This window comes from Erinaceus europaeus, chromosome 2, assembly GCF_950295315.1.
Source record: "Erinaceus europaeus chromosome 2, mEriEur2.1, whole genome shotgun sequence".
In the NCBI taxonomy this organism is placed as follows: Eukaryota; Metazoa; Chordata; class Mammalia; order Eulipotyphla; family Erinaceidae; genus Erinaceus; species Erinaceus europaeus.
This window is the reverse complement of record NC_080163.1, coordinates 87,036,854-87,061,602: the sequence shown is the minus strand read 5'-3', so window position 1 is coordinate 87,061,602 and position 24,749 is coordinate 87,036,854. Positions and strand designations below refer to the sequence as shown.

The 24,749-nt window shown below is 39.3% G+C and overlaps 1 protein-coding gene across 1 annotated transcript; it reads left to right on the top strand.

The window, feature by feature from the left end:
- Positions 1-24,215, top strand: LOC103108709 (cytochrome P450 4V2-like). Its single transcript, XM_007517680.3, has 11 exons — positions 1-324; positions 5,481-5,593; positions 8,150-8,235; positions 10,782-10,972; positions 11,363-11,432; positions 14,166-14,292; positions 16,472-16,651; positions 18,098-18,200; positions 22,438-22,572; positions 22,671-22,850; positions 23,820-24,215. Exons 1-11 carry the CDS (start codon positions 111-113, stop codon positions 23,990-23,992), a joined length of 1,572 nt encoding a protein of 523 aa, XP_007517742.1. The 5' UTR covers positions 1-110; the 3' UTR covers positions 23,993-24,215.
- The last annotated feature ends 534 nt before the right edge of the window (positions 24,216-24,749 follow it).

Here is a 24,749-nt window from a genome sequence, read left to right as displayed (position 1 = left end):
CTCCCAGCACCACTGGCGTCCCTGCTGGGGTTGAAACCTGCCCGCCACTGGGGAGCCCCGCCTTTCCCTGCTCCCAGTTTCCACCCAGAGCGCAGGGAACAGCAGCCGCGATGTCTGGACTGGGGCTGATGACCCTCGTCCAGAAGCTGCTGCTCTGGAGCGCTCTGAGCGCCATCTCCCTGGCCGGCGCCACCCTCATCGTGAACCTCCTGAAGATGCTGGCGAGATACGCTCGGAACTGGATGAAAATGAGAGCCATTCCGACAATCGCTGGTGCCTACCCCTTTGTGGGTCACGCGTGGATGATGAAGCCGAACCCGAGAGGTAAGGTGCTCCTCGGCGCCTCCCAGAGCGTCCCCGCCAGAGAGCAGGTGGGCTCTTTCTGCGCCACCTAGCGGGGAACCAGAGGAAGCAGGGGCTCCACCCAGATCTGATCTAGGGGTTCCCTTGAGGCACCCACCCCCTCAAGGCACCTTGCAACCTTAGCACTTAAGGGGTTGGCTGCTACCAGGGAGTCTATCATCCCCCAGAGAATGGATTCCCTGCTCTCTCCAGTTTCCCTGGCTGGGGCGATCTGATCCGTGTGAAGTTCTTCATGTCTAGCACACATTTCTAGACCCCCACCTTGCTATTTTTCTTCTTCCTTTTTTTCAACTGTAAACTGTGCTATCACGGATTCTGGCTTTCCTTTGGTCTTGACTAAGAAACCCTTAAGGGGAGAAACTTTCCAGAAACACCACATAATCCTTTAAGATTTAATCTCTATTTATTTAAGGACCCCATTCCTTCACAATGCACTTTCCTTCATCCAAGACTTGAACACAGCACTCATTCCTTCTTAGTCTTCGTAGTTAGCCCCTTTGAGGAGTTTCACAACAGTAAGTTATTATGGCAAAAATACAAAGTCTTTCTGGCAAAAATACAAATATCAAAGGACTTGTTAAAAAGTGAACTATTATTTTTTTATTAAAAAATTTTTTTTATTATCTTTATTTACTGGATAGAAACAGCCAGAAATCAAGAGGAAAGGGGTTGATAGGGATAGAGACAGAGAGACACCTGCAGCCCTGCTTCACCCCTCATGAAGCTTTCCCTCTGCAGGTGGGGACTAGGGGCTCAAACCCGGGTCCTTGCGCATTGTAATACATGCACTCAACCAGGTGTGCCACCAACCGGCCCCGAAAGTGAACTATTTTTATCACCCTTTTGAAGATACAGAATTAGATATTGTTAATGGGGGATAAGTCACTGTAAATCAGAAAACACTCAACAATCTGGTAAGTGCAAGCATGCATCAAGGAAGGTGAATTAGAGTTTAGTACTTAACTTTTCATAAGGGTATAAGTTGAGATACTCAGAACTACAAGGATTCCCTTGGGCCTTCCTACTTATTATTTATTTAGTGAGAAAGAGAGAGAGAGAGAGATTTGCAGACCTGCATCATCACTTATGAAGTATTCCCCATGTAGGTGGGGATTGGGGGCTCAAACCTGGGGTGTGCCACCACCAGGACTTCATTTGGTATTTTTCTTTCTTTCTTTCCACTGTAACTTCATTTTTTTTAAATTTCTTTATTGGGGAATTAATGGTTTACAGTCAACAGTAAAATTAAATACAATCGTTTATACATGTGTAACATTTCTCAGTTTTCCACAAAACAGTTCAAACCCCTCTAGGTTTATTTATTTTCCTTTTTTGCTGCCCTTGTTTTTATCATTACTGTGGTTATTATTATTGTTGTTATTGATGCTGTTGTTGCTAGATAGGACAGAGAGAAATGGAGAAAGGAGGGGAAGACAGAGATAGGGAGAGAAAGATAAACACCTGCAGACCTGCTCCACTGCTTGTGAAGCAAACTCCCTGCAGATGGGGAGCCAGGGCTTGAACTGGGATCCTTAGCCCGGTCCTCGAATTTTGCACCATGTGTGCTTAACCAGCTATGCTACAACCCAACACCCTGCTTTTGTCTTTCTTGTCATGTGGTACCTGAGGTCTAAGTTAGGGCCTCATACATCCAAGGCATGCACTTTACTGAGCTACCTCCTGGCCCCTTGCAATTACTATCTGAGTAAAGAGAATGATTCATACTTCTTACACAAAGGAAAAATTTGGTCGACAAGTAGTGGCTTTTGGGCATCAGGGAAACTTTTGTTTAGTTTCTTGCTTTTAACACACATCTTTAACACACTAGATGTTATTTACAACTCTCTAAGTTAAAGTCTTTTAAAATATTCTTAAAGTCTTGTTTGTTTGTTTATTTATTTATTTATTTTTATTATTGGATAGAGACAAAGAGAAACTGAGAGAGGAGGAGGAGGTAGAGAGGGAAAGAGACAGAGAGACACCTGCAACCCTGTTTCAACACTTGTGAAGTTTTCCCACTGCAGGTGGGGACCAAGGGCTTGAACCTGGGCCCTTGAACACTGTACTGTATGCACTTAGCCAGGTATGCCACTGCTCATCCTCTAAGTTAAGGTCTTTCACTCTTTGTTCAAAACAAAACTATGTTACCAAGTTATGTTACAGGTTAAATTGAATGCATACAGTTTGTATATCACTGTCTAGAAGCTGGTAAGAATAAAGTCCTTAATTAAATAATTAATAAAGCATTTATTGAAATCCTGCCGTGGCTCTAATATGTGATCATTTCTTAGTTTTTCATATCTGCCATTACCCTTATACTTGGCTGTAAACAAGCCAAATATTTGTAAGTATTTCTTAATTTGGCTTTGTGTTGTTTTATCATAAAAGGTTGAGCTTATACATTTTTGGCAAGAGCATCATGGAAGCCTTCCCTCTATTATCTAGAATAAGACAAGATTACTCATTCTTGCCATTTTCACTCAACATCAGCTGGAAGTCCTAACCAATAAATTTAGGCAAGATGAAGAAATAAAGGCACTAAAGCTATAAAGAAGTGAAATGGTTATTAGTGGGCCTGGGAAGATATAAGCAATGATAGCATAACAGGCACTTACGCCAGAGTCACTGGAGGGCCCAGGTTCAACCTTTGGTACCAAAAAACCCACAGCTGAACAGGACTCCAAGAAAAAAAAAGTCACTACTTCTATATTAGATGATAATTTGTAGAGAAACACACACACACACACACACACACACACCTGTTAGAGCCAACAAATAAATTCATTAAAAATGCAGGATGAAAAATGAATACCAAAATCAGATGCTTTACTGTATAATAATGAACTTCCAGAAAGTGAGATTATGAAGACAGTCATTTACAGTTGCTTTAAAAAATAATTATAATAAATAAATCAAAAAGGCAAAAGACCAGTTCAGTGAAATAGAGGAAGAAACAAGTAAATAGAAACATGGCCTGTGCCATTTAAAAATACTAGGGACTAAGAGATAGTTTATCCATTAAAGTGCATAGTTCAACATAGGTAAAGACCTAGATTTGCCTCCCTTACACTACATGGGAAAACTTGCACAGGGGAAACTTCAAAAGTAGAGTGGTTCTGTATGTCTCTTCTTTTTACTGTTTTTCTGTCCTTCTTCATCTCTCCCTCCCTCTCTCTCTACTTCTATCTGAGGTTGAAGGGAGAAAAAAGCCCTCTGGGACTGGTGGCATCATGCAGGTGTGAAGCTCTGGAAGATGGCTTTACTAACGAACTTTCTATTCTATTCTCCTGAGTTCTAGTTTTTGTGCTATACCAATATCATATTGTTTAGATGACTTTAGCTTTACAATATAATTCATAGTCCAGCTTTCTTATCCTTTCTCAAGATTGCTTTGGCTATTTGCTCCTCATCCTGCTCCTCCTTCTCCTCCTCCTTCTCCTCCTCCTCCTTTTGCCATCAAGGTTATCCCTGAGGCTCAGTGTCTGCATGATTCTTCTGCTCTCCTTGGTCATTTTTTAGAGAGTGAAAAGCAGAGAGAGAGAGAGAAGTAGACACATACACAGCACTTCTTTGCCATGTGTCTGACCCACATTTAAGCTACTACATTGAAGGCAGCTTTAGTGCTCTGTTGCTTTTCTCCGTTTCTCTCTCTCCACTCCCTCCCATCCCACTTCCTTCTCTCCCTCTTTTTATCTCTATATTTGAAAAAGGTATTCTCAGAGTGGTGAAACCCTATTGATGACAAGGAAAGAGAGGGAAAGAAAGAGGGAGAGGGAGAGAGAGAGGGAGAGGGAGAGCCTCACTAGTAAAACCTAACCCTATTCAGTTCATTGATTTTAATTAATTTACTGTGAAAGCCAAGAGCACACAATAGGGAAAGGGCAGTTTTCAATAAATGGTGTGAAAACTGAACAGCCATAAGCAGGAGAATGAAACTAGATCATTTTCTTAAACCAGCATTCACTCAACATGGTCTAAAGACTTGAATCTAAATCCTGAGAATCTGAGAAGCACTTGGAATAAGCTCCTTGATTTGTTTAGTTGTTATTTGGAGCAAGACTATAGCTCCCCAGGAAGGAAAGAGATTCTGTTAAGGTCTTAAGGCTCTGAGAAGTTGAAGAATTAGTAGAACAAGAGAGTTTATACAGAATGGAAAAAAAATTCCAGGGTTAGAAAAACAAAAGAGAACTTCCTTTTTATGATAGGGTACCTTGAAGAAAGATATAGAGATATTTAACAACCCAGGGCTATTGGTTTCTCTTGTGATCCATCATGAGTTCAGTTTCCATATAGGATTCATATTCAAATAATTCAAATAAATGGTCACTAAAGGACTCATGTCTAGAACTTTAGGGCCCAATGTGGTTTATATGCTTATTGTCCTTTAGGAAGACAGAAAATCATGTAGCAGGCACTATGGGATCCTTTTGTCCTTTATTAGTTAGTTACAAAGTTCATCAAAAGAACTCCTATACAGCTTAAATTAGCGAGAAGTACTATGGTTTGTTTAAGAACAATTAGTGTTTAATAGGAACAGAATAGGGTCTACACAGGGCAGAACCACAGTCTCTTCTAACTAGCATTCTTTTAAGTTCTCACTCAACTGAAGAGAATTTCAGCAGGTTTATGGCTGTGATGTCAATAGGTCAAATATCCCTTCACTCATAGTAGGTATCAAATTGGCTGTGGTCTGAACCTCTGGCTCCACTAACACCTATCCATATTTGAGAGGCTACATATCTCTGTTATTATACAGAATAATTAGGTTACGGATTTCATAAGCTTTATGGCAAATACAAACCTGGAACACTGAGATGTTTTCCCTGGTCATTCCTCAACACAGAGCTCTTGGGAAATGTAACAAGGCTCTCCATAAATATCCTCCAACTTTCACATTTCACAGTTAACCAGGTAGTTTCATATATACTATATCCCACATTAAAAAATTAAGTTACCTTTCTAATTCATACAAATTATGTAATAGGAACTGTACATCTTACCTTTAAGAGATGAAAGAGCTGAGAGATCTCAGTGACGTGAACACATTGAGAGAGAGATAAGGAACTCATTACACAATTTTGACTGGACTGAATTTAAAATTACATATTTCCTACCAGAATTTTTTCAGCAGCTCATTCATTATACAGAAGAATGCCGACACTTGCCAATATTGAAAGTCTGGCTTGGGACAGTGCCAGTGATGGCCCTTTATAATGCAGAAAATGTGGAGGTGAGTACATGAGAAATATAATTAATATCCCTTTGTATAGGGTGGTGTGAGGCTCTCATCATAATAAGTATAGTAAATGAGCCTTTAGAGTTTATTGAATTCACTACCTGGAACATTCCATTAAATAGAGTAGGCTTTGTAGAATCATTGAATTCTTTCCAGATGTGCTCTGAATCCTGGGGAGAGTAGCCTCTTCTACATGTCTGTGCACGTTTGTTAAGTGATTCTAGTATATTCCCCTCTGGTTCCCACTCCTCCTCCTCTTCCACCTCCTCCTTTTTGAAAATCAACAGTGGACTTTTTCTAAAAACAAAAAAATTATTAGTCACTTAGTAATGATTTAGAAAATTAGAAGCTATTAGGTTGTCTGGAAATCTATGATGCATTTTATCATAGACCAACAGAAAAATACATCATGAATTTTTCTGACTACCCAGTAATATTGGTATAACTCTGTAGCACTCCCACCACCAAAGTTTTGTGCTTCTCTCCTCTATCCCACAAGAACAGTCACCATAGTTCTCCAAATGTCTTAGAGATAAACTGGTGTCTTTTTTTGTGTGAGTTTATGTGTCTCAGCTCTCTATATTCCACATAAGTGAAATCTTTCACAAGAAAATTGTCTTTCACTTTCATAAGGAGATAATAATTTTTAGAACCATAAATAAATTCCAGAAAATTCTTATTCTGACAAAATTATTTTTCCAATATTTAGTGGATATGCTCAGTCATTAAATATCACTATAATAATATTTACTGATAAATTTAATTATTTAGTGATATACTCATAAATTAAATAGTAATAAGTATATTTAAATAAACTCTACAACATGTTATTTGCAAGGCACTGTTGTAAGATTCCAAATATATAACACTAATAAAATTTAAGTATTTAATATTATATCCATTATAAATTTACTCTTCTAAGTTAATTTAGCAAAAAGAATGCTAATCTATTATTGATTGGGCAGACATTGTTAATCCATGCTTTTGAAAAATATACCTCAAAAGGGTTATACATTTTAAAACTTGTCATTATGCATAGAAAATTAGCTTGTGATTTAGTTTGAAAAGGATATGAAACGAGAAGTAAAAATAAGATAAACAAGGATTGTCTTTATGAATAAAGTTACAGAAAATTCCTAGGAAATAGTGATTTTTTTTTCTCTTAGTTACTGTGTTATAAATGTTGGAATCTCTCTTGTACCACAAACCGGAATCTTGGGTAAGAGTAGATGGTGAAGGCACCAGAGTAGGGTTTTTCAGACACTGGAAAGCTATTCAGAAGAGAATAGTGAAGCAAGAACCTTGAGGAATATTTTGTTCTCAGGTTTAACACTCATCTTTCTTAAAAGTTTTTTTTTAATTTTTTTTATATTTATTTTCCCTTTTTGTTTTATTGTTGTTGATGATGTCGTCATTGTTGGATAGGACAGAGTGAAATGGAGAGGGGAGGGGAAGACAGAGACAGGGAGAGAGAAACATCTCTACAGACCTGCTTCACCAGTTGTGAAGCGACTTCCCTGCATGTGGGGAGCTGGGGGCTCAAACGGGATCCTTACTCAGGTCCTTGCACTTCGTGCCACATGCTCTTAACCTGCTGCGCTACTGCCCGAACCCCCCAACACATCTTTCCATTTCACGGTTATACCAGGTTACCCATTCACAGACTTGGCCTTTAGGGCTCCTTATATGCTAGCAGCTCAAATATATACTTATAGCATTAAGTTAATCCTGAGCTTTGAACTGCCTTTTAAATCATGGTGACCTATATGCCTTCATGACTGTATATCTGAAATGAACTCAAGATTTCTTTTTTCTTTATTATTTATTTATTTATTTTTATATTACAGAATTACATGTCAACAGGGGTTTAAATCCACACCATTCTCACCACCAGAGTTCTGAATCTTCACTCTCCCCACTGCAATCTACCATAGTTCCCCTAAGGTTGTAGACATGGGGCAACCATCTTCTCTACAACTATCTGTCCACATTTATACATAATTTCCCCTTCTTTTCCTGGTTCAATCCTCTCTTCTCCTCCAAGCCACTCACGACAACGTGAGTACCTCCATATGTCCCTCTCCTTTTCCTTCTCTCTCTCTGGGTGCTGATGGAGCTGGAGTTCAGAGTCCTCTTATCTTCATCCTATCACTTCTCCCCCACTGGGTGTATGGGTCAAGATTGTTTTGGGGGAGCAGGAGGTAGGATGAAATCAAGATTTCCATCTCTCAAGATGTGGTCATCCTCTGTACGTACTCTGACCCCTCTCCTGTCCTTCCACCATCATTAATGACTCCACTTTCTAGTTCATGGCAGAAGTCAGGGAATCCTCTTGGTCATTTTCTTTTTATTCAAGACCATTTACTACCCAAGTCTGAAGGCATATTAGATGCTTGAATTTCTTTGAGTTCCAAGAAGGAAAAATCAATCACAGAGAAATGGCCATTCACTGTTGCTTTGAGAAGGAGTTAGATTCTAACCAGGAACTCATATCACTGAAACTGTTTATTTATGTCTGTGTATGTTTCACTTTTTTTTTCTTTTTCTAAGACAATTTTAACTAGCTCAAGGCAAATTGACAAGTCCTATATGTACAAGTTCTTGGAACCATGGCTTGGACTTGGACTTCTTACAAGGTATGTCAGTGTAAAATTATTCTGCACAGATAGCTGCTTCTATGGTTAGCCTGTGATACCAGGAGTTGATACACGTAGTTCTTTTGTAGCAATACAATTTATTATCAGAAAGTAAAGAAGAATCTAGAAGGAAACGTTCTACTAACTGGAACTGCCTGGCCTTGTGTCTGACCCACATTAAAATCCCAACAAATCACTTGAGGACAGAGTGACTCTGGAGGAAGGTCCAGTGCCATAAAGTGCTTCTTCATCCACACTTTCTTCTTCTCTCTACCTCCATGTCTGAATGAAAAAAGTCAGCTCCAACCTGGAGAATTGTGCATGTGTAAGGCTCCAACAATGTCAAAACAAACAAAAAATAATAGAACTTTGATAAAACATGAGTTCATGGTTTGTAGTAGTTTCTAATGAATCCTGAGTAGTAATGACCACCAGTAGTTTCCAGATAGAAGTAGGAGGTCCTGGTGTATTAAAGAAGTGAAGCCAGGGAGAACCTAGAGCAGAGAGAGTTTGAAAATTTAATGAGAAAGGCAGTTAATCCCCAAAAATTATACTGAGGATAGTAACTTCAATCCATGAACCAGGATCCAGAATTAAATTTCATATTCTTTTTAAAAATTTTTTATTTATAAAAAGTAAACATTGACTAAACCATAGGATAAGAGAGGTACAACTCCACACAATTCCCACCACCAGAACTCCATATCCCATCCCCTCTCCTGATAACTTTCCTATTCTTTAACCCTCTGGGAGTATGGACCCAAGGTCATTGTGGGATTCAGAAGGTGGAAGATATGGCTTCTGTAATTGCTTCCCCACTGAACATGGGCATTGACAGGCCCATACTCCCAACCTGTCTTTCTCTTTCCCTAGTGAGGAAGGGCTCTGGGTAAGCAGAGTTCCAGTACACATTGGTGGGGTCGTCTGTCCAGGGAAGTCTGGTCAGCACCATGGTAGCATCTGGAACCTGGTGGTTGAAAAGAGAGTTAACATACAAAGCCAAACAAATTGTTGACCAATTGTGGACCTAAAGGCTGGAATAGTGGAGATTAAGAGTTGAGGGGGTCCTCCATTTTGTAGATAGCTAGTAGGCATATTTTAGTTATATTCCAAAGGGCCTGTGGCTATACTAGTATTGTTTTGTTTTGTTTGTTTGTTTGTTTTGCCTTAGCCTGAAATCTGATATGCAGGTGGATCTTAATGTCTGGGGAGATGATGTCATGGCTGGAAGAAGCACCAGAAATCTGGATCAGGGACAAGAGTAGCTCCCAAATATGGGAAAGGTGTATAAATATTGTTGACTGTAAAAGTCATCAATTTGATGTGATCTGGGGCCCATATTCGACTTAGGAGCCTATGTGACCTCTACATCCCTGTAGATCCAAGCTCACATTCTGTGGTCATGAGTAGGGACATTCCAAGCTGCCCCAATATCAGGACCCAACTTCTTCAGATATAGTATAGAGTATGTTGTCCATCCTCCCTTCGGACTGTGGAACATTTTCTACCGTTGTTGCTCCAAGTTGAGGGCAAGGTCCTATGGGGGCCCACAAAGGGGTCTGTTCTGTTGTTTCTGATAGAGATGACCAGTAACAATGGAGAGAGGTATTTGTTCAAGGTCTAGGCCCATCACGTCTGTTTGGGAATCTCAGGTCTCCCCCGAATAGGGCCCCAGCTGATGGGGTGGCCTTATAGCGACTAAAAAGTTATCGTTAGAGTATATCAGTCTCTTGCCCTTATTCAGCTTTTGCAGTCCTGGCTTTGATGAGGTTAAGGTTTCATGTTCTACGGAAGAGTCTAGCAAGACCAAGACAGAAACCTTGTACAATCAAAGTAGAATCATGACACATGTGGATTATCTGAACTTTAAGGTATTGATAAGGGGAGCCAGGAGGTGGCGCACTCAGTTAAGTACACATAATTCTAAATTTAAGGATATTCCCAAGGACCAAGGTTCCAGTCCGAGTCCCTGCTCCCCCTGTACAGCTGGGACACTTCATGATCACTGAAGTAGGTCTGTAACTATCTTTCTTTTCTTTTATCTTCTTTCTTTTTTCTTTTCTTTTCTCTTCTTTCTTTCCCTCCTTCCCTCTCTCCTTCCCTCTCTCACTCCTTTCTTCCCTCCCCCTCCCTCTCTCTCTCTCTTCCTTCCCCTTTCAGTTTCTCTCTGTTCTACTCAATAAAAATGGAAAAAAAAGGCCAACAGGAGAGGTGGATTCATGGTGCAGGCACTGAGCTCCAATGATAACTCTGGGAAAAAAATTTTGATGAAGGGAGAGAGAAATATAACTTTAAGGAACTCAGGATTAAGGTATTAAGGTATTTTACAAAAGTAATTTAATCTTTTATATATTCTATTCTAAAAATTAACAATAATGTGTACTGTATTCATATTCTGCAACTACATGTATTTCTTTGTCTTTTTGAGCAAAACTTTAAGAACCTGTAGATCAAGCTATCTCAAGACAATTTTGTTTACTTAAATTTCTTTACATTTTTTCAGATGTTACTCCCTCTTTACTTATAATTCTGCATTTTATTTCTAGCACTGGAAACAAATGGCGCTCTAGGAGAAAAATGCTCACACCTACTTTCCATTTTACAATTCTGGAAGACTTCTTAGATGTCATGAATGAGCAAGCTAATATATTGGTTAGCAAGCTTGAAAAACATGCTAACCAAGAAGCATTTAACTGCTTTTTTTACATCACTCTTTGTGCCTTAGATATCATCTGTGGTAAGTCTGAAAGATTTGCTACTTGAGTTATGGTGAAAAGATAGAATGATCCAGATGGAAATAGCACCACACTAGGAAGGCACATGGAGAGGTTGAAAGATCACGGGTTCCTCAGGGTGGTTCTGCTGCTGAATGTGCGACCTTGAGAAGCAACCACTGCACATGGGACCCTGAGCAGAACAGTCTGGAGCCAACGTACCAGGAAAATTAAGGAAAGGGAAAAGCTGGAATAGTGTAGAATATAGAAACAGAGGGTAGAAGGTGAGTGGGGAAAGGGGGCAAGAACAATTTCAAATACTGAAAAAATGGCCTTGATTTATATCTGCCAATGGAAAGTAAACACAAGAAATGTACATGAGTTGAATGTTTATTTCTCATCATATTTTCCAGAAACTGCCATGGGAAAGAATATTGGTGCTCAAAGTAATGGTGATTCCGAGTATGTCCGTGCAGTTTATAGGTAAATGGCATTCTTTTGATTGTTTAAAAAAATTGCTAGTGATTAGGACTTAAAACTTATTTATAGTGAGGCTGGAGAACTAGATTACCTGGGAAGGTACCTGCTTTGCCATGCCTAGCACCCAAGATAGAGCCTGGCCCCCATTGCACTGGGGGAAATTTTGTCCTGTGATGTCTTTCCTTGTATCTCTCTGTCTCTGTCTCTCTATTTCTCTTTTGCCTCTAGGGTTATCACTGGGGCTCAGTGACAGCACTAGGAATCCACTGCTCCAGGCTGCCATTTTTCCCATTTTTTTTTTATTGGATAGGACAGAGAGAAATTGAGGGGGGAGGAGAAAGGGAGAGAGACACCTTCAGACCTGCTTCACTGCTTATGAAGAGACTCCCCCCCCCCCCCCCAGTAGGGAGGCAGGGGCTTGAACTGGTGTTCTTGTGCGAGTTCTTGCACTTTGTACTATGTGAACATAACCTGGTATGGCACTGCCCAGACCCTTTGTCTCTCTTTTTATCTGGAAAAAAAAAAAAGTTGGCTTAGACATTGAAGTCTCAACAATGAGAAAAGAAAAAAAAATCCCCAGTGACTTTATTTTGCTTTTTATCTTTTTTATTGTTTTAAATAAAACATAATATTAAACATCACTTAAGCACACATTTCATTTCACATAAAAAGTTGTTTAAGTTGTAGATGTTAACTAACCTCCAGTGAAAACAGGTAAGAGTCCTGCTTACATATGATCACAATATCTTTTCCAAAGAATTCTCTATATACACATCAACACCAGTTCCCTCTGTTAACCTAGAGTTAAGAATGAGTTTTATGTTGCTTATAGAACAACTCAGGTGATTTCCATTTATGGTTTTATATTTTCTGTACAAACTACCTGGGTTTTACTTTCCTAATAGCAAGGTGCTTCACTGCCTTCATGAGCTGTCCATGAAAAACTATTAAATAATCTTTTGCTATTAAAAAAAAGTTGTTTAAGTTGTATACAAAGACTATAAAGCAGCTTATTTTATTTTATTTTACTAGAGGGTTGATGGTTTACAGTACAATTGTTGACATGTAGGTACAGCTTCTCATCTCCGCATGATAGGTGTCTTAGAAAACACTTGTCCCCCAACCTAGGTCTTTTCCACCACCACACATCAGGACCCCACCACCTCTCCATCCCATTTCTTTCTGAGCTTCTCCAAGATCCTTTGCCTTGGTGAAATATGCAAGAGGGCTTTTTGTTGTTGTTGTTTTGTTTTGATTTTTATATAAAAAAGGAAGCATTGACAAAACCATGGGATAAGAGGACTACAACTCTACACAGTTCCCACCACCAGAACTCTGTATCCCATCCCCTCCCCTGACAGCTTTCCTATTCTTTAACCCTCTGGGACTATGGACCCAAGGTCATTGTGGGATGCAGAGGGTGGAAGGTCTGGCTTCTGTAATTGCTTCCCCACTGAACATGGGTGTTGACAGGTCGATCCATACTCCCAGCCTGCCTCTCTCTTTCCCTGGTAGGGTAGGGCTGTTATTGCTGTTGGATAGGACAGAGAGAAATTGGGAGAGGAGGGGAAGACAGAGAGGGGGAAAGAAAGATAGACACCTACAGACTTGCTTCACTGCTTGTGAAGCAATCTCCCTGCAGTTGGGGCAGAGGCTTGGGGCAGGGGCTCGAACCAGGATCCTTGAGTGGGCCCTTGGGCTTTGCACTATGTGCGCTTAACCTGGTGTGCCACCACCTGGCCCCCTAATGAACACTTTTCCATAGTAGAGGACAAACCACTGTCTTCCCATCACTCTGAAGGAAAAGCCAAGCCAATTAATGGGTAGTACTAAGAGGCAGATTTCATCTTAATTGAGGATACAAAAACCATAGGCAGCCATGGGAGGTTAGAACTCTCCCTGGAGAAACAGAAGCAGAGACCAAGTAGTTGTCTAGTGAGGAAGTTTTATAACAGTTTATGCATTCATCTAAAGAAATGGTGGGGACTGGACAGTGGTGCACTGAGTTAAGCACACATAGTACTGAGAGCAAGGATCTGGGTTCAAGTCCCTGCTCCCCACCTGCAGGGGCGATGCTTCACAAACAGTGAAGCAGATCTACAGGTATTTTATCTTTCTCTCTCCCTCTCTATCTCCCCTTCCTCTCCCAATTTATCTTTGAACTATCCAATAAACTGGAAAAAGATGGCCACCAGGAGCACTGGATATGTAGTGCTGGCACTGAGCCCTAGCGGTAACCCTGGAGGTTAAAAAAAAAAGGTGAGGGAGTCGGGCTGTAGCACAGCAGGTTAAGCACAGGTGGCGCTAAGTACAAGGACCAGCATGAGGATCCCGGTTCGAGCCCTGACTCCCCACCTGCAGGGGAGTCGCTTCACAAGCAGTGAAGCAGGTCTGCAGGTGTCTATCTTTCTCTCCCCCTCTCTGTCTTCCCCACCTCTCACCATTTCTCTCTGTCCTATCGAACAAATACAACAATAATAACTACAACAGTAAAACAACAAGGGCAACAAAAGGGAATAAATAAATAAAATAAATATTTTTAAAAAAGGTGAACATATTAAGCTTTATTGGGTGTGTGCCCAAGTCTATATTATATATTATTGAGTGTAAATCATGGAGCTCTTAGTAGCCCATAAGACACCCCCCCCATATACACTCAGTGAGACTAGACATCAAATAGGTGTTCAAGAAGTACACACTGATGTATGAGTTATTGTACTTTTATTTTATTTACAGGATGAGTGACATGATACATAGAAGAATGAGGACACCTTGGCTCTGGCTGGACTTTCTGTTCCTTATGGTTAAGGAAGGATGGGAACACAAAAGAAGCCTAAAGACTCTCCATAATTTCACCAACAATGTAAGCTCTTGATTATTATTTTTTTGCAGAAATGATTAGGTAGCATAAAATGTATAGTCATTTTAAGTGTAAAATTTGTTAGTACTAAGTACATTTGCACTGTTGCAGAACTATTATTATTATTGTTTCCAGAATATATGTTTTTCTGTGCAGTAGGGGTCTAGAGCATACCACTGTCGACTACTTTTTCATTCAGATTGGAAACAGAGAGAGATACGACAGCACCAAAGTTTCCTGTGGTGCCAATGTGGCATTCCCATGTAATGCTGGCCAAGCATTTATCTACCCAGTGCACTATCTCTCAAGAGATCTTTTTATATATAAATCTATAATTGTTACGTTTTTTAATCTCACCCAATTCAAAACTAAGCAGATAATTAAATTTTTTTATGCTAAAAAATATGTTCAGGAAAAAGAAAAAACAGTCCACTGAAAACATACTATAAGTTATAACTTAAATATATTAATGAAAATGTCTACTTAGGCAAGGGTGTTAGTTCAGTGATAGAGCTCACTCTCACATACATGAGACCTTAGATTCATGATATCTGCAACACATTTTTTAAAGGCCTATTTCAATATTCTCTATTTTTGCTGTAAAAGATGACTTGAGATATATTGGAATTGGTTATTTTCAATGAGGTACTCATTATTACCAAGTGACTATCAAGTCAGTGAATGTTAGATGAATGAGATGCGCTAGACTGCCCTTCTCTTCCCTCGCAAAAAATAAAAATAAATTAAATAAAATAGGACAGATGTTAGATTTAATCAACTACAGTTGGAGGATATAATCACCTGTTAGGAGGAGAATGGCTAATATTTCATATTTTATAATTCATGATTAGATTTTCCTCAAATTTCATGTAATATAATAATGTAAATAATAAATACTGTTGTACAAGCAACAGTATACACTTAATGATTTCTAAAAATTGAAAACAGAAGGCTCCATCTGGAATAAAAGAATAAGACAATAAAAGAAGAAAAGAGGAAGTTCTTTCTCTCAAAGAACTTGCCATCTATCCATTCAAACCACTTAGTAACAAATTCGGATAGCTGTCTAGTAGGAGTATAACAGTGCAGTGTGCAGCTAAATTACTAATGTGGACATTAATTCTTCTGTCCACTCATCAAAGCTCTAGTAGGCAGTTCTTAAATGCTAAACAGCATCTGGAAATAAATCAATGAGCAAAGAAACATTTGCTAGCACATGGGTGCAATGTGCAAGTTGGAGGAGAAACATGGACTAGCAAATACAACAGAATGTCAAATGATAAGAGAAATGGAAAAATAAAGTGATATTAATAAGCTAATGAGCACAGAGGAAAGCCATACAATGATTAGGGAGAGCCTTTCTGGTGGTGTGAAAATGAACACAGCCCTGATATGAAGATGCTAATTAGCCATGCTAGTGTCTAAGGAGAGAGCATTCCAGGCAGAAAGTACTGTGGACACACAGGATAAACTGACGAATCAACATACTGTTACTTTTCTCAGTCTGCCAAGTAATTAGAGTGACCTATAATTAGTCTATTATCAATGACTGCCTTCTCAATTTTTTCTCATTAGTTCCTTCAGCTCTCTTGGGTCATCTATAATAGGCAAATACCCTTTTTCCTGATGAAAAGATTATAAAAATAGTAGTTGAAAATTATGAATTTGACTGATAATAGAATGTCTTATTGAATAATGCTTTTAATAAGTGAGTATTATACTTTATTATATGTTAACAAGAGGAAAATTATTATTGAGATAGAGACTACTAAAAGTAAGTTAAGGAGATGACCATATTTTCATAGGAAAATATATTATTTGGTACATTGAATTCCAAATTTAAAAAAAAGACATGTAGTTGTTTAAATCATACAGGTCAGGAGTTGGGCGGTAGCACAGCAGGTTAAGCACAGGTGGCTCAAACAAAGCCCAAGGACTAGCGCCAAGGATCCCGGCTCCCCACCTGCAGGGGAGTCACTTCACAGGTGGTGAAGCAGGTCTGCAGGTGTCTATCTTTCTCTCCCCCTCTCTGTCTTCCCCTCCTCTCTCCATTTCTCTCTGTCCTATACAACAACAATGACATCAATAACAACAACAATAATAACTACAACAATAAAACAACAAGGGCAACAAAAGGGAAAATAAATTAAAAAATAAATATTACAAAACTTAAATCATACAGGTCATTGCAGAACGGGCCAATGAACTGAAGAGAAATGAAGAATGTGGAAGTGACAACAGGGGCCCCTCCAAATGGAAAAGCAGAGTATTTCTTGACTTGCTTTTAAATTTAACAGATGATGAAGGAAACAAGCTAAGTCATGAAGCTATTCGAGAAGAAGTTGACACTTTCATGTTTGAGGTACTTTATATCATTCTGTCATTTTTAGATATTAAACAAAATCTAGGTTTTTCAGAACCTTTTGTATTATTAAAAATGAATCAAATTTTAAATCACCTAGTATAGTTAATGAAAATCTAGGGTATCATAATTAGAAGTTATAAAATATTAGAACCTGGTTAACATCTGGTCAGCTACCTTCTTCAGGAAAGGATTGTGGTTACTGATGGGGAGAGCAGTGAACACATTTTTTTTTTCCCTCCAGAAAGCTTAAGGCCTGCCAGATATTTTTGCAAGCAGAAGAGCATCTAGAAAAAAAAAAAAAAACACTTTTTTTTCTGTTCTCTATATTGCTTCATGCTTCTGGTTAATATTCCAGACCTACAAGTCTACTTCCTACTAACTTTTTTTTTTTTAATTCTAACAAGTGAGCAGTTAGCTGCTGTTAAAAGCTGACTTACTTAAGAAAGCAGTAAGAACTCTGAAATGAGGATTTCACCAGTTTGTGATTTTTAAAGAGAGTTTAAGATTTATCAAAGGCTTTTTCTGTATTTGTTGAGATAATCATGTGGGTTTGGATTACCTCTTGTTGATGTGGTGAATCACATTTATTGACTTATATATATTAAACCAGCCTTGCATCCCTGAGATAAATCCTGCTTGGCTGTGATGCATACTTTTTTTTTGATGTACTGCTGTAGTCAAGTTGCTAGGATTTTAAACAAAATCCTAGCAAAAAAAAAAAAAAGCAGTTTTTCAAAGACAGCCCTATTAAATATTACAAGGTGTGAGTCTCTCAATATGTGGGTTGAAAATTAGTAAACAGAATGCACCACGTGTTCATTCCTGGAAATAGAAGAAAGTGAAAAGCATCATAGTTTTTAGTGTCTGTTTGCTCAACATTGTGAGCTGATCTACCTCCAGTCACCTGGATACAAGGCAAATGCACATGAATCTCATGGGTTGTGGGGTGAAAGGATGGGTGACACGGCAGAATAAAACAAGTTGAATTAAAGGTCTGCAGACCTCAGCTCCTATTCTTGTTCTCTGCTGCACAGCATGAGAGGGTTCCTATAGTTTCAAATCCCTGTCACAGCTTTCCAATATGTAAAATAGAGAGCTGGATCAAACCAGTGGAATATATATATATACTTTTTTTTTCTTTACCAGAGCACCGCTCAGCTCTGGCTTATGGTGGTGCTGGGTATTGAATCTGGGAGTCCAGAACCTCAAACATGAAAGTCTTTTGTATAACCACTATGCTGATTCCCCAGACTACACATGGTGAATTTTAATGATGTATACCCAAGACCTATAAGGTTATAATGCAGAACACTGAGGAATTAATTTGTTGTTTTACAGTCACTCGGCAGCTGTTAAAATCCACAGGCAATTAAAAATAGAATTATAATTCCTGATATCAGTATAACTCTGCTTTTACAATTACTTTTGTTCTTCCATGTGTAGGGTCATGATACAACTGCAGCTGCAATAAACTGGTCCCTGTATATGTTGGGTTGTTACCCAGAAGTCCAGAAAAAGGTAGACAAAGAACTGGAGGAAGTGTTTGGTATGTTTGCTCCCTTCAGTGATATTACTGTGGGTTCCAAGTCCACTAAACCAGTGTCATTCTTGCTCCCTGGGAAGTCCATTAGGCCCTGCTCTAAAGGTATTTTAACGGCAGGAGACCCCCACATGAGATCTGTCAGTGCTTGTCTCTTCTGCAAGGCCTCCTCTGCTTGATTACAGAACTTGCTCATCATCTGACCTATGAATGAACTGGAATAGATGTCTGCATGCACTAAGGGACCTGTACAAAAACCATTGAGTCATGCACTATACATGGGACATGAATATTGTACAATTTGGGTGTAGAGAAGAATGGGAGAGGTTATTCAGAGGAGTCAAGGAAAGCTACTTGTATACCAATAGTATTGTACCTGGTCACAAATAAGAGAAAAAGAAAATTAATTTGATAGGATATACATTTCTGATATATCACCTGCAGTATGCAGGTATGGAGTCCTGAGATAATGCTCAAATTATATAACCATTCCCAGGTTTGTTCTATAGTTTTTCTTTACCATCATTACCTTTGTTTTATGATTTATTTTTATTTTTATTATCTTTATTTATTGGATAGAGACAGTCAGAAATCGAGAGGGTAGGGGGAGATAGAGAGGGAGAGAGAAAGAGAGACACCTGCCATCCTGCTTCACCACTTGCAAAGCTTTCCTCCTGCAGGTGGGGACCAGGGGCTTGAACCTGGGTCCTTGCATATTGTAACATGTGCATTCAACCAGGTGCACTACCACCTGGCCCCTGTCTTATGATTTTTATTCCAGGTCTCATATTTATCTTGAAAGCAAGATAAAAGAGGAGGAGGAGGAGGAGGAGGTGAAGAATACTAGTTAGTAGTCTGTGGCTGCTCTAACCAATTCTATAAATTGGGTGGCTTAGAGGAATAGGAATGTGTCTTATCACACTTCTGGACACTGGAGTCCAAAGTCAGTTTGACTGAGCTAAGTCAACTATTAGCAGGGTTGTACTCTTGGAAAGCCTATGGGAGAATTCCTTCATGCACTGCTTGAAGCTACCAGAATTCCTTGGCTTAAGGCTCCATCATTCACATCTCTGCCTCTATCATCACATTACTACATCCTCTCTCTTGAATCTTCCTCTGCCTCTCTAAGGACATGTGTGATGACATTTTAGTTCCACCTGGATAATTCAGGATAATTTTCCCATTTAAATATCATTAACTTAAATCTGCAAGGAGCCACTTTCCCTTTTAAAGATAATATTTATAGATTTCGGGAATTAAGACAATGCATTTAGAGGCCTTATCAGCGTACGCACAAGTGACAATACACTGTGCCATTGACATTAATTAACCTTGGTTTAATCACTTGGCTCCCTACAGATGAAAGACTAATAAGAAAAGAATTGTGTGAAATATTTAAAAAATTGAAATCTGATGCAGTTTTATAAAGAAATTAGATGGTAGGGAATAATAAAGGAAAGAGTATTTTAAAAGGGAAATTAAATGAACCAAGTCACAGAAAATAGTCCGGATGCCAATGTGAATAGAAGGGAAGGCTAGATAAAGTTCAGGGTATATGGTAGAAAGTATTAAAACATGAGGTTAGTACATCATTTCTTGTTCATTCTGTAGGAGGACTGTAGTTTCATCATCATAAGGGAAGACTTTCTTTTGTAGAGTTGTGCTGCTAAGAACATAGGTATACACAAATCTTTTTGGATGGGTGTGTTGGGTTCCTTAGGATATATATCCCCAGGAGAAGAATTGTAGGATCATAGGGTAGGTCCATTTCTAGCCTTCTCAGAGTTCTCCTGACTGCTCTCCAGAGGGGTTGGACCAATTGACATTCCCACCAGCAGTGCAGGAAGGTTCTTTGACCCCACAACCTCTCCAGCATTTGTTGCTGCTACCTTTTCTGATGTATGACATTCTCACAGGAGTAAAGTGGTATCTCATTGTTGTCTTTATTTGCATTTCTCTGACAAAGACTTGGAGCATTTTTAAATGTGTTTCTTGGCTTTTTGGATCTCTTCTGTGGTGAATATTCTGTCCATATCCTCTTGCCATTTTTGGATGGGGTTATTTGTTTTTTTATGGTTGAATTTGGCAAGCTCTTTATATATTTTGGTTATTGAACTCTTGTCTCATTTATGGAATGTAAAGATCTTATCCCATTCTGTGAGGGATCTCTCTGATGTCTGCATTTCTGATAACAATTTTTTCAAACTCTTTACTCACTCCTGTGACTATTTCCTTAACTAGTGTTTGGATGTTGACCTCATTATTTTGTGCTTCAACCTTTGGGGGGCTTTGAGCTGGACTCTTGTCCTGGTTCATTTCTCCAATATTTCTTCTTATTGGTTTAACCATTCTATATGGTATGTTATGAGGTTCCTCTCTCAGTACTTTTCAAATTACTGATCACTTTTGCCTGGATTAACTTGTGTCTAAGTAAGGTACTTAAAGAGTTCATAGTTGTGGAAATTAACAGTTGTTTCAATACTATTTCAATCCCTGAGTTGGAGTACAGTGGCTTAAAAGCCTCTTTTGTTCCTTTTCTTCCCTGTAGGCTATGGGAGCCTCAGGGCTTTTAAACTACAGGTGTACTACTTAGTGTAATCACTCACTCCTGATCAAGAGATAAAGCAGGGTGGGGGAGAGGTAATACAGTGGTTATGCAAAGAGACTCTCACACCCCAAGGATCCATAGCTCCAGGCTCAATTCAGTTTCTCTGCCAAGCTGGGCAGCACTGCTGGTTCCTGTAAGTGTCTAAACAAGTCCCATTTATATTCTGTCAGTTCTGAGGCAATTATTCACTATGTTCTCATCAGGAGAACAATATGGAAAGGCTCCTACTATATAGCCCCACCAATAGGCCACCAGATGTAGCTCTTCTCCTGAGTTTCCTGTTCAGTTCTCTGTCTCCCAATGTCAGCACAGGGCCTCCCCCCTGCTGCTCTAGCCTCTGAGGGCAGTAGCAATGGAGACTCACAGATGCATTTGGTGAGTCTCAGGGGAGTCCTCTCCTTTCAACAGTCTTTTTGTTGGTAGAAACAGACTGGAGGTGGTGCCTCAACTGGTAAACTGCCAAGACTGTTACCAGGTGCTCAATCTCTCCTTAGGCCTTTCTCTGTCCACGAGCCACACATGTTTGCACTTACCGGTGATTTGGTGGGTTCCTGAAGTTGTTCTAGTGCTGTTTTGTTGCAGTCCCAGGTGATGTAGCAAGGTTCCAGGTTTCACCCTCTGCTCCACCATTAACCAGAGCTGAGTATTGCTATGGTCTCTTTATCTCTGTAACCTTCTATATCTCTCTCATTAAACTAAATACAAAGATTTTTCAAAAAAGGAAGAAAGAAAAAGGAAAGAACTTTGAAATCATGACTGGAAAGTTTAAGAAAGTGACATAAGAGAAATACAGGAAGTACTGAGGATTCAAAATTAATAATTTTTCAAGTGAAAATTTAGTATATTCTGTGTTATACAACTTTTCTCTCTCTCTTAGTGGATTAGTTATAACAATTTTTTTCCCACCAGGGTTATGCCTGCACTATGAACCCACCAGATGACCAATTTTTACTCCCCCCTTTTTTTTCTCTTTTTTTCTATTTTTTAAAGTATTTTATTTACTCATGCAAAACATAGGAAGAGAGAAAGAACCAGACATCATTCTGGTACATGTGCTGCCAGAGATTGAACTCAGGACTTCATGCTTGAGAGTCAGTGCTTTATCCACTGCGCCACCTCCTGGACCACCTCTTTCTATTTTTATTTGACAGGATAGAAATTGAGATGGGAGGGAAGATATAGATGAGGAGAGAAAGACAGACACTTGTAGACCTGCTTCACCACTCATGAGATGAGGAGCTGGGGCTCAAACCTGGGTCTCTGAGGATGGTGATATGCGCACTTAATTAGGTGTGCCACTATCCCCCCCCCAACAACTCTAGTCTCTACCCCATTCCAAAATGTTTTTGCTTCCCAAAAGAACAATCTGTACCATTAATCAAATCTTTCCTATTCTCTCTGACTGGAGATTATAGCACCCATAAATTTGCTTTCAGCCTCTATGGATTTACCATGTTGAATACTTCCTATAAATCAGATTTTACAGCTATGACCTTTGTGTCTGGTTTCTTTTACTTAGTATGTTGCCCCATTTTAATTTGCATATGTTTTTAATTACTGTGCTCTATGTTGATGTCTCGCCCCCTAACCCCAAACAGTTCCTTCATTGTCATTTCCTGTGTTTACTCGAATCAGGGGAGTCTGATCGTCCTGTCAGCTTAGAAGATTTGAAGAAACTGAAATATCTAGACTGTGTTATTAAAGAGACCCTTCGCCTTTTTCCTTCAGTTCCTTTGTTTGCCCGCCATCTCAATGAAGACTGTGAAGTTGGTAAGCATTCTCTAAGTAGAACAATGGGGGGAGTGGGTCCTTTTAAAATATTTGTTTTGCTTGCTCCATTTTCATCGCACATAATTATTTCTTGACAGCAGGTTACAAAATATTGCAGGGCTCTCAAGCCATCATCTTTACCTATGCTCTGCATCGAGATCCAAAGTACTTCCCAGACCCTGAGGAATTTAAGCCAGAAAGGTTCTTTCCTGAGAATTCACAAGGACGCCATCCGTATGCCTATGTGCCTTTCTCTGCTGGACCCAGAAACTGTATAGGTTGGTATCCACCAGAAGTCTTTTGCTCTGTCAGGCTTAAACAAGAAATATTTTTCTTTGAGTCCTGTGGGTTAGAAAGTCTGATGTGACGATGTCATCAGGGCTGATTTCTTCTGAGGGCAATATCTATGACTTTTACATGGTTGAATTCAACCTGTATTCTGCATGCCTCCTGCCCATGCATATTTCCTAAGCTCTTTTTGTAAAATAAGTGCAGCAGACTGGGATAGTGTCTACTTACAAACATTCAGTCTAAGTTAGATTACCTCTTAAGGACTCTTTATCTCCAGGCACAATCACATTTTGAATTACTGGTAAGTTAAGACTTAATATATGAGTTTTCTTGGTATAGCTGAATTGTGGGAAATTTGGAGCAAAAGCAGAATACTTTTTATATGGTAGAAAATTTAATGAGCTTATTGTTTACACTTAACCACTGTTTACATTTGCTGTTTTTGAGGTCTATATTTGCAACCATTTGCAACTGATTGCTTGCATATATAGCCAGGTGAAGTATTTAAACAAAATAAGCAGAAAATATCACCATGTATAATAAACTTTTGAGTTTAGTAGTTCCAGCGTTTTATCATCTCTGTAAGTATGGGCATTGGTATTATGAAGTCACATTTAAACATGAATCTGAAGCATATCTGGTCATTCTGTACTAAGTTAAATTAAAGACCAAACAAGAAGTCAGTCCAGAACAATGACTCACATTCTTCAAATAACCCAATTTATTGATGGTTCTACTAACATATAAATTCCTTGGCTCACTCCAGCTAATCAGATGCACTGGGGAGCTGAGAAATGCACTGAGGAATTGTCACCTTTCACAACAGCCTCAATGATCCTGACCTGCCCAGAGCTGCCTATAAACATATAAAATAGCTCACTTCCTCTAATAGGACCTGTACTTGTTCATATTTGAATTATACCCATAACTAAACAAGTATTTACATTCATTTGAAGGTCAAAAGTTTGCCATAATGGAGGAAAAGATCATTCTCTCCTGCATCTTGAGGCAGTTTTGGGTTGAGTCCACACAGAAAAGAGAAGAACTTGGTCTGACAGGCGAGCTGATTCTTCGTCCAACTAATGGCATCTGGATCAAGTTGAAGAAAAGAAACACAGATGAGTCTTAACTGTATCATTGGGCTGTGTCATTGCAATTAATATGAAAAACTATTTCCTGATGAACTCTGTATTTGCAATTTATATCCATAATTCTTGGATTCATTATCATTGTTACCAGGGTTATTGTTGAGGCTTGGTGCCTGCATAGTGAATCCACCATTCCCAGTAGCCATGTTTTCCTTTTATAACCTTTCCTTTTTGTTTGATAAGTTAGAGAAAAGGGGAAGAGAGAGAGGGAAAGAAAAGGGTAGGGGTTGATAGCATAATGGTTGTGCAAAGAGACTCTGCCTGAGGCTCCAAAGTTCCAGGTTCAATTCCCCACACCACCATAAGCCAGAGCTGAGTCATGCTCTGGTAAAAAAGAGAGAGAGGGAAAAAGACAGAAAGGGAAGAAGAGAGAGTGGGAAGGAGAGAGAGAAGGAGAGGGAGAGAAAGAAAAGGAAAGAGAGATTCACTCCTGCAGCCCTGCTTATCACTTTTGAAGCTTTCCCCTGGAGGTGGGGACTGGGGGCTTAATCCTAAAACCTTGCACATGTGTGTACACGTGTGTACTCAACCAGGTGCACCATTGTCCAGCCCCTTAGATCTATTAAAAAGTTATCTATTAACATGAAAGAGAGATGGGGATAGAAAAAAAAAAAAGCATCACTTTGTCACATGTGATGCCAGTGATCAAGTGCAGGTCCTCATGCCTGTGAGTGCAGTGCTTTATCCATTGCTTCAACTCTCAGGTTGCTAGAGACACATTTTTTATTCTTACATATA

Bases quoted from the DNA above. Each gene is read 5' to 3' on its own strand.
- LOC103108709 (XM_007517680.3), top strand. From the start codon at position 111: ATGTCTGGACTGGGGCTGATGACCCTCGTCCAGAAGCTGCTGCTCTGG. The intron at 325-5,480 runs GTAAGGTGCTCC...ATTTCCTACCAG, and splicing joins GATGAAGCCGAACCCGAGAG to AATTTTTTCAGCAGCTCATT. The intron at 18,201-22,437 runs GTATGTTTGCTC...TACTCGAATCAG, and splicing joins AGAACTGGAGGAAGTGTTTG to GGGAGTCTGATCGTCCTGTC.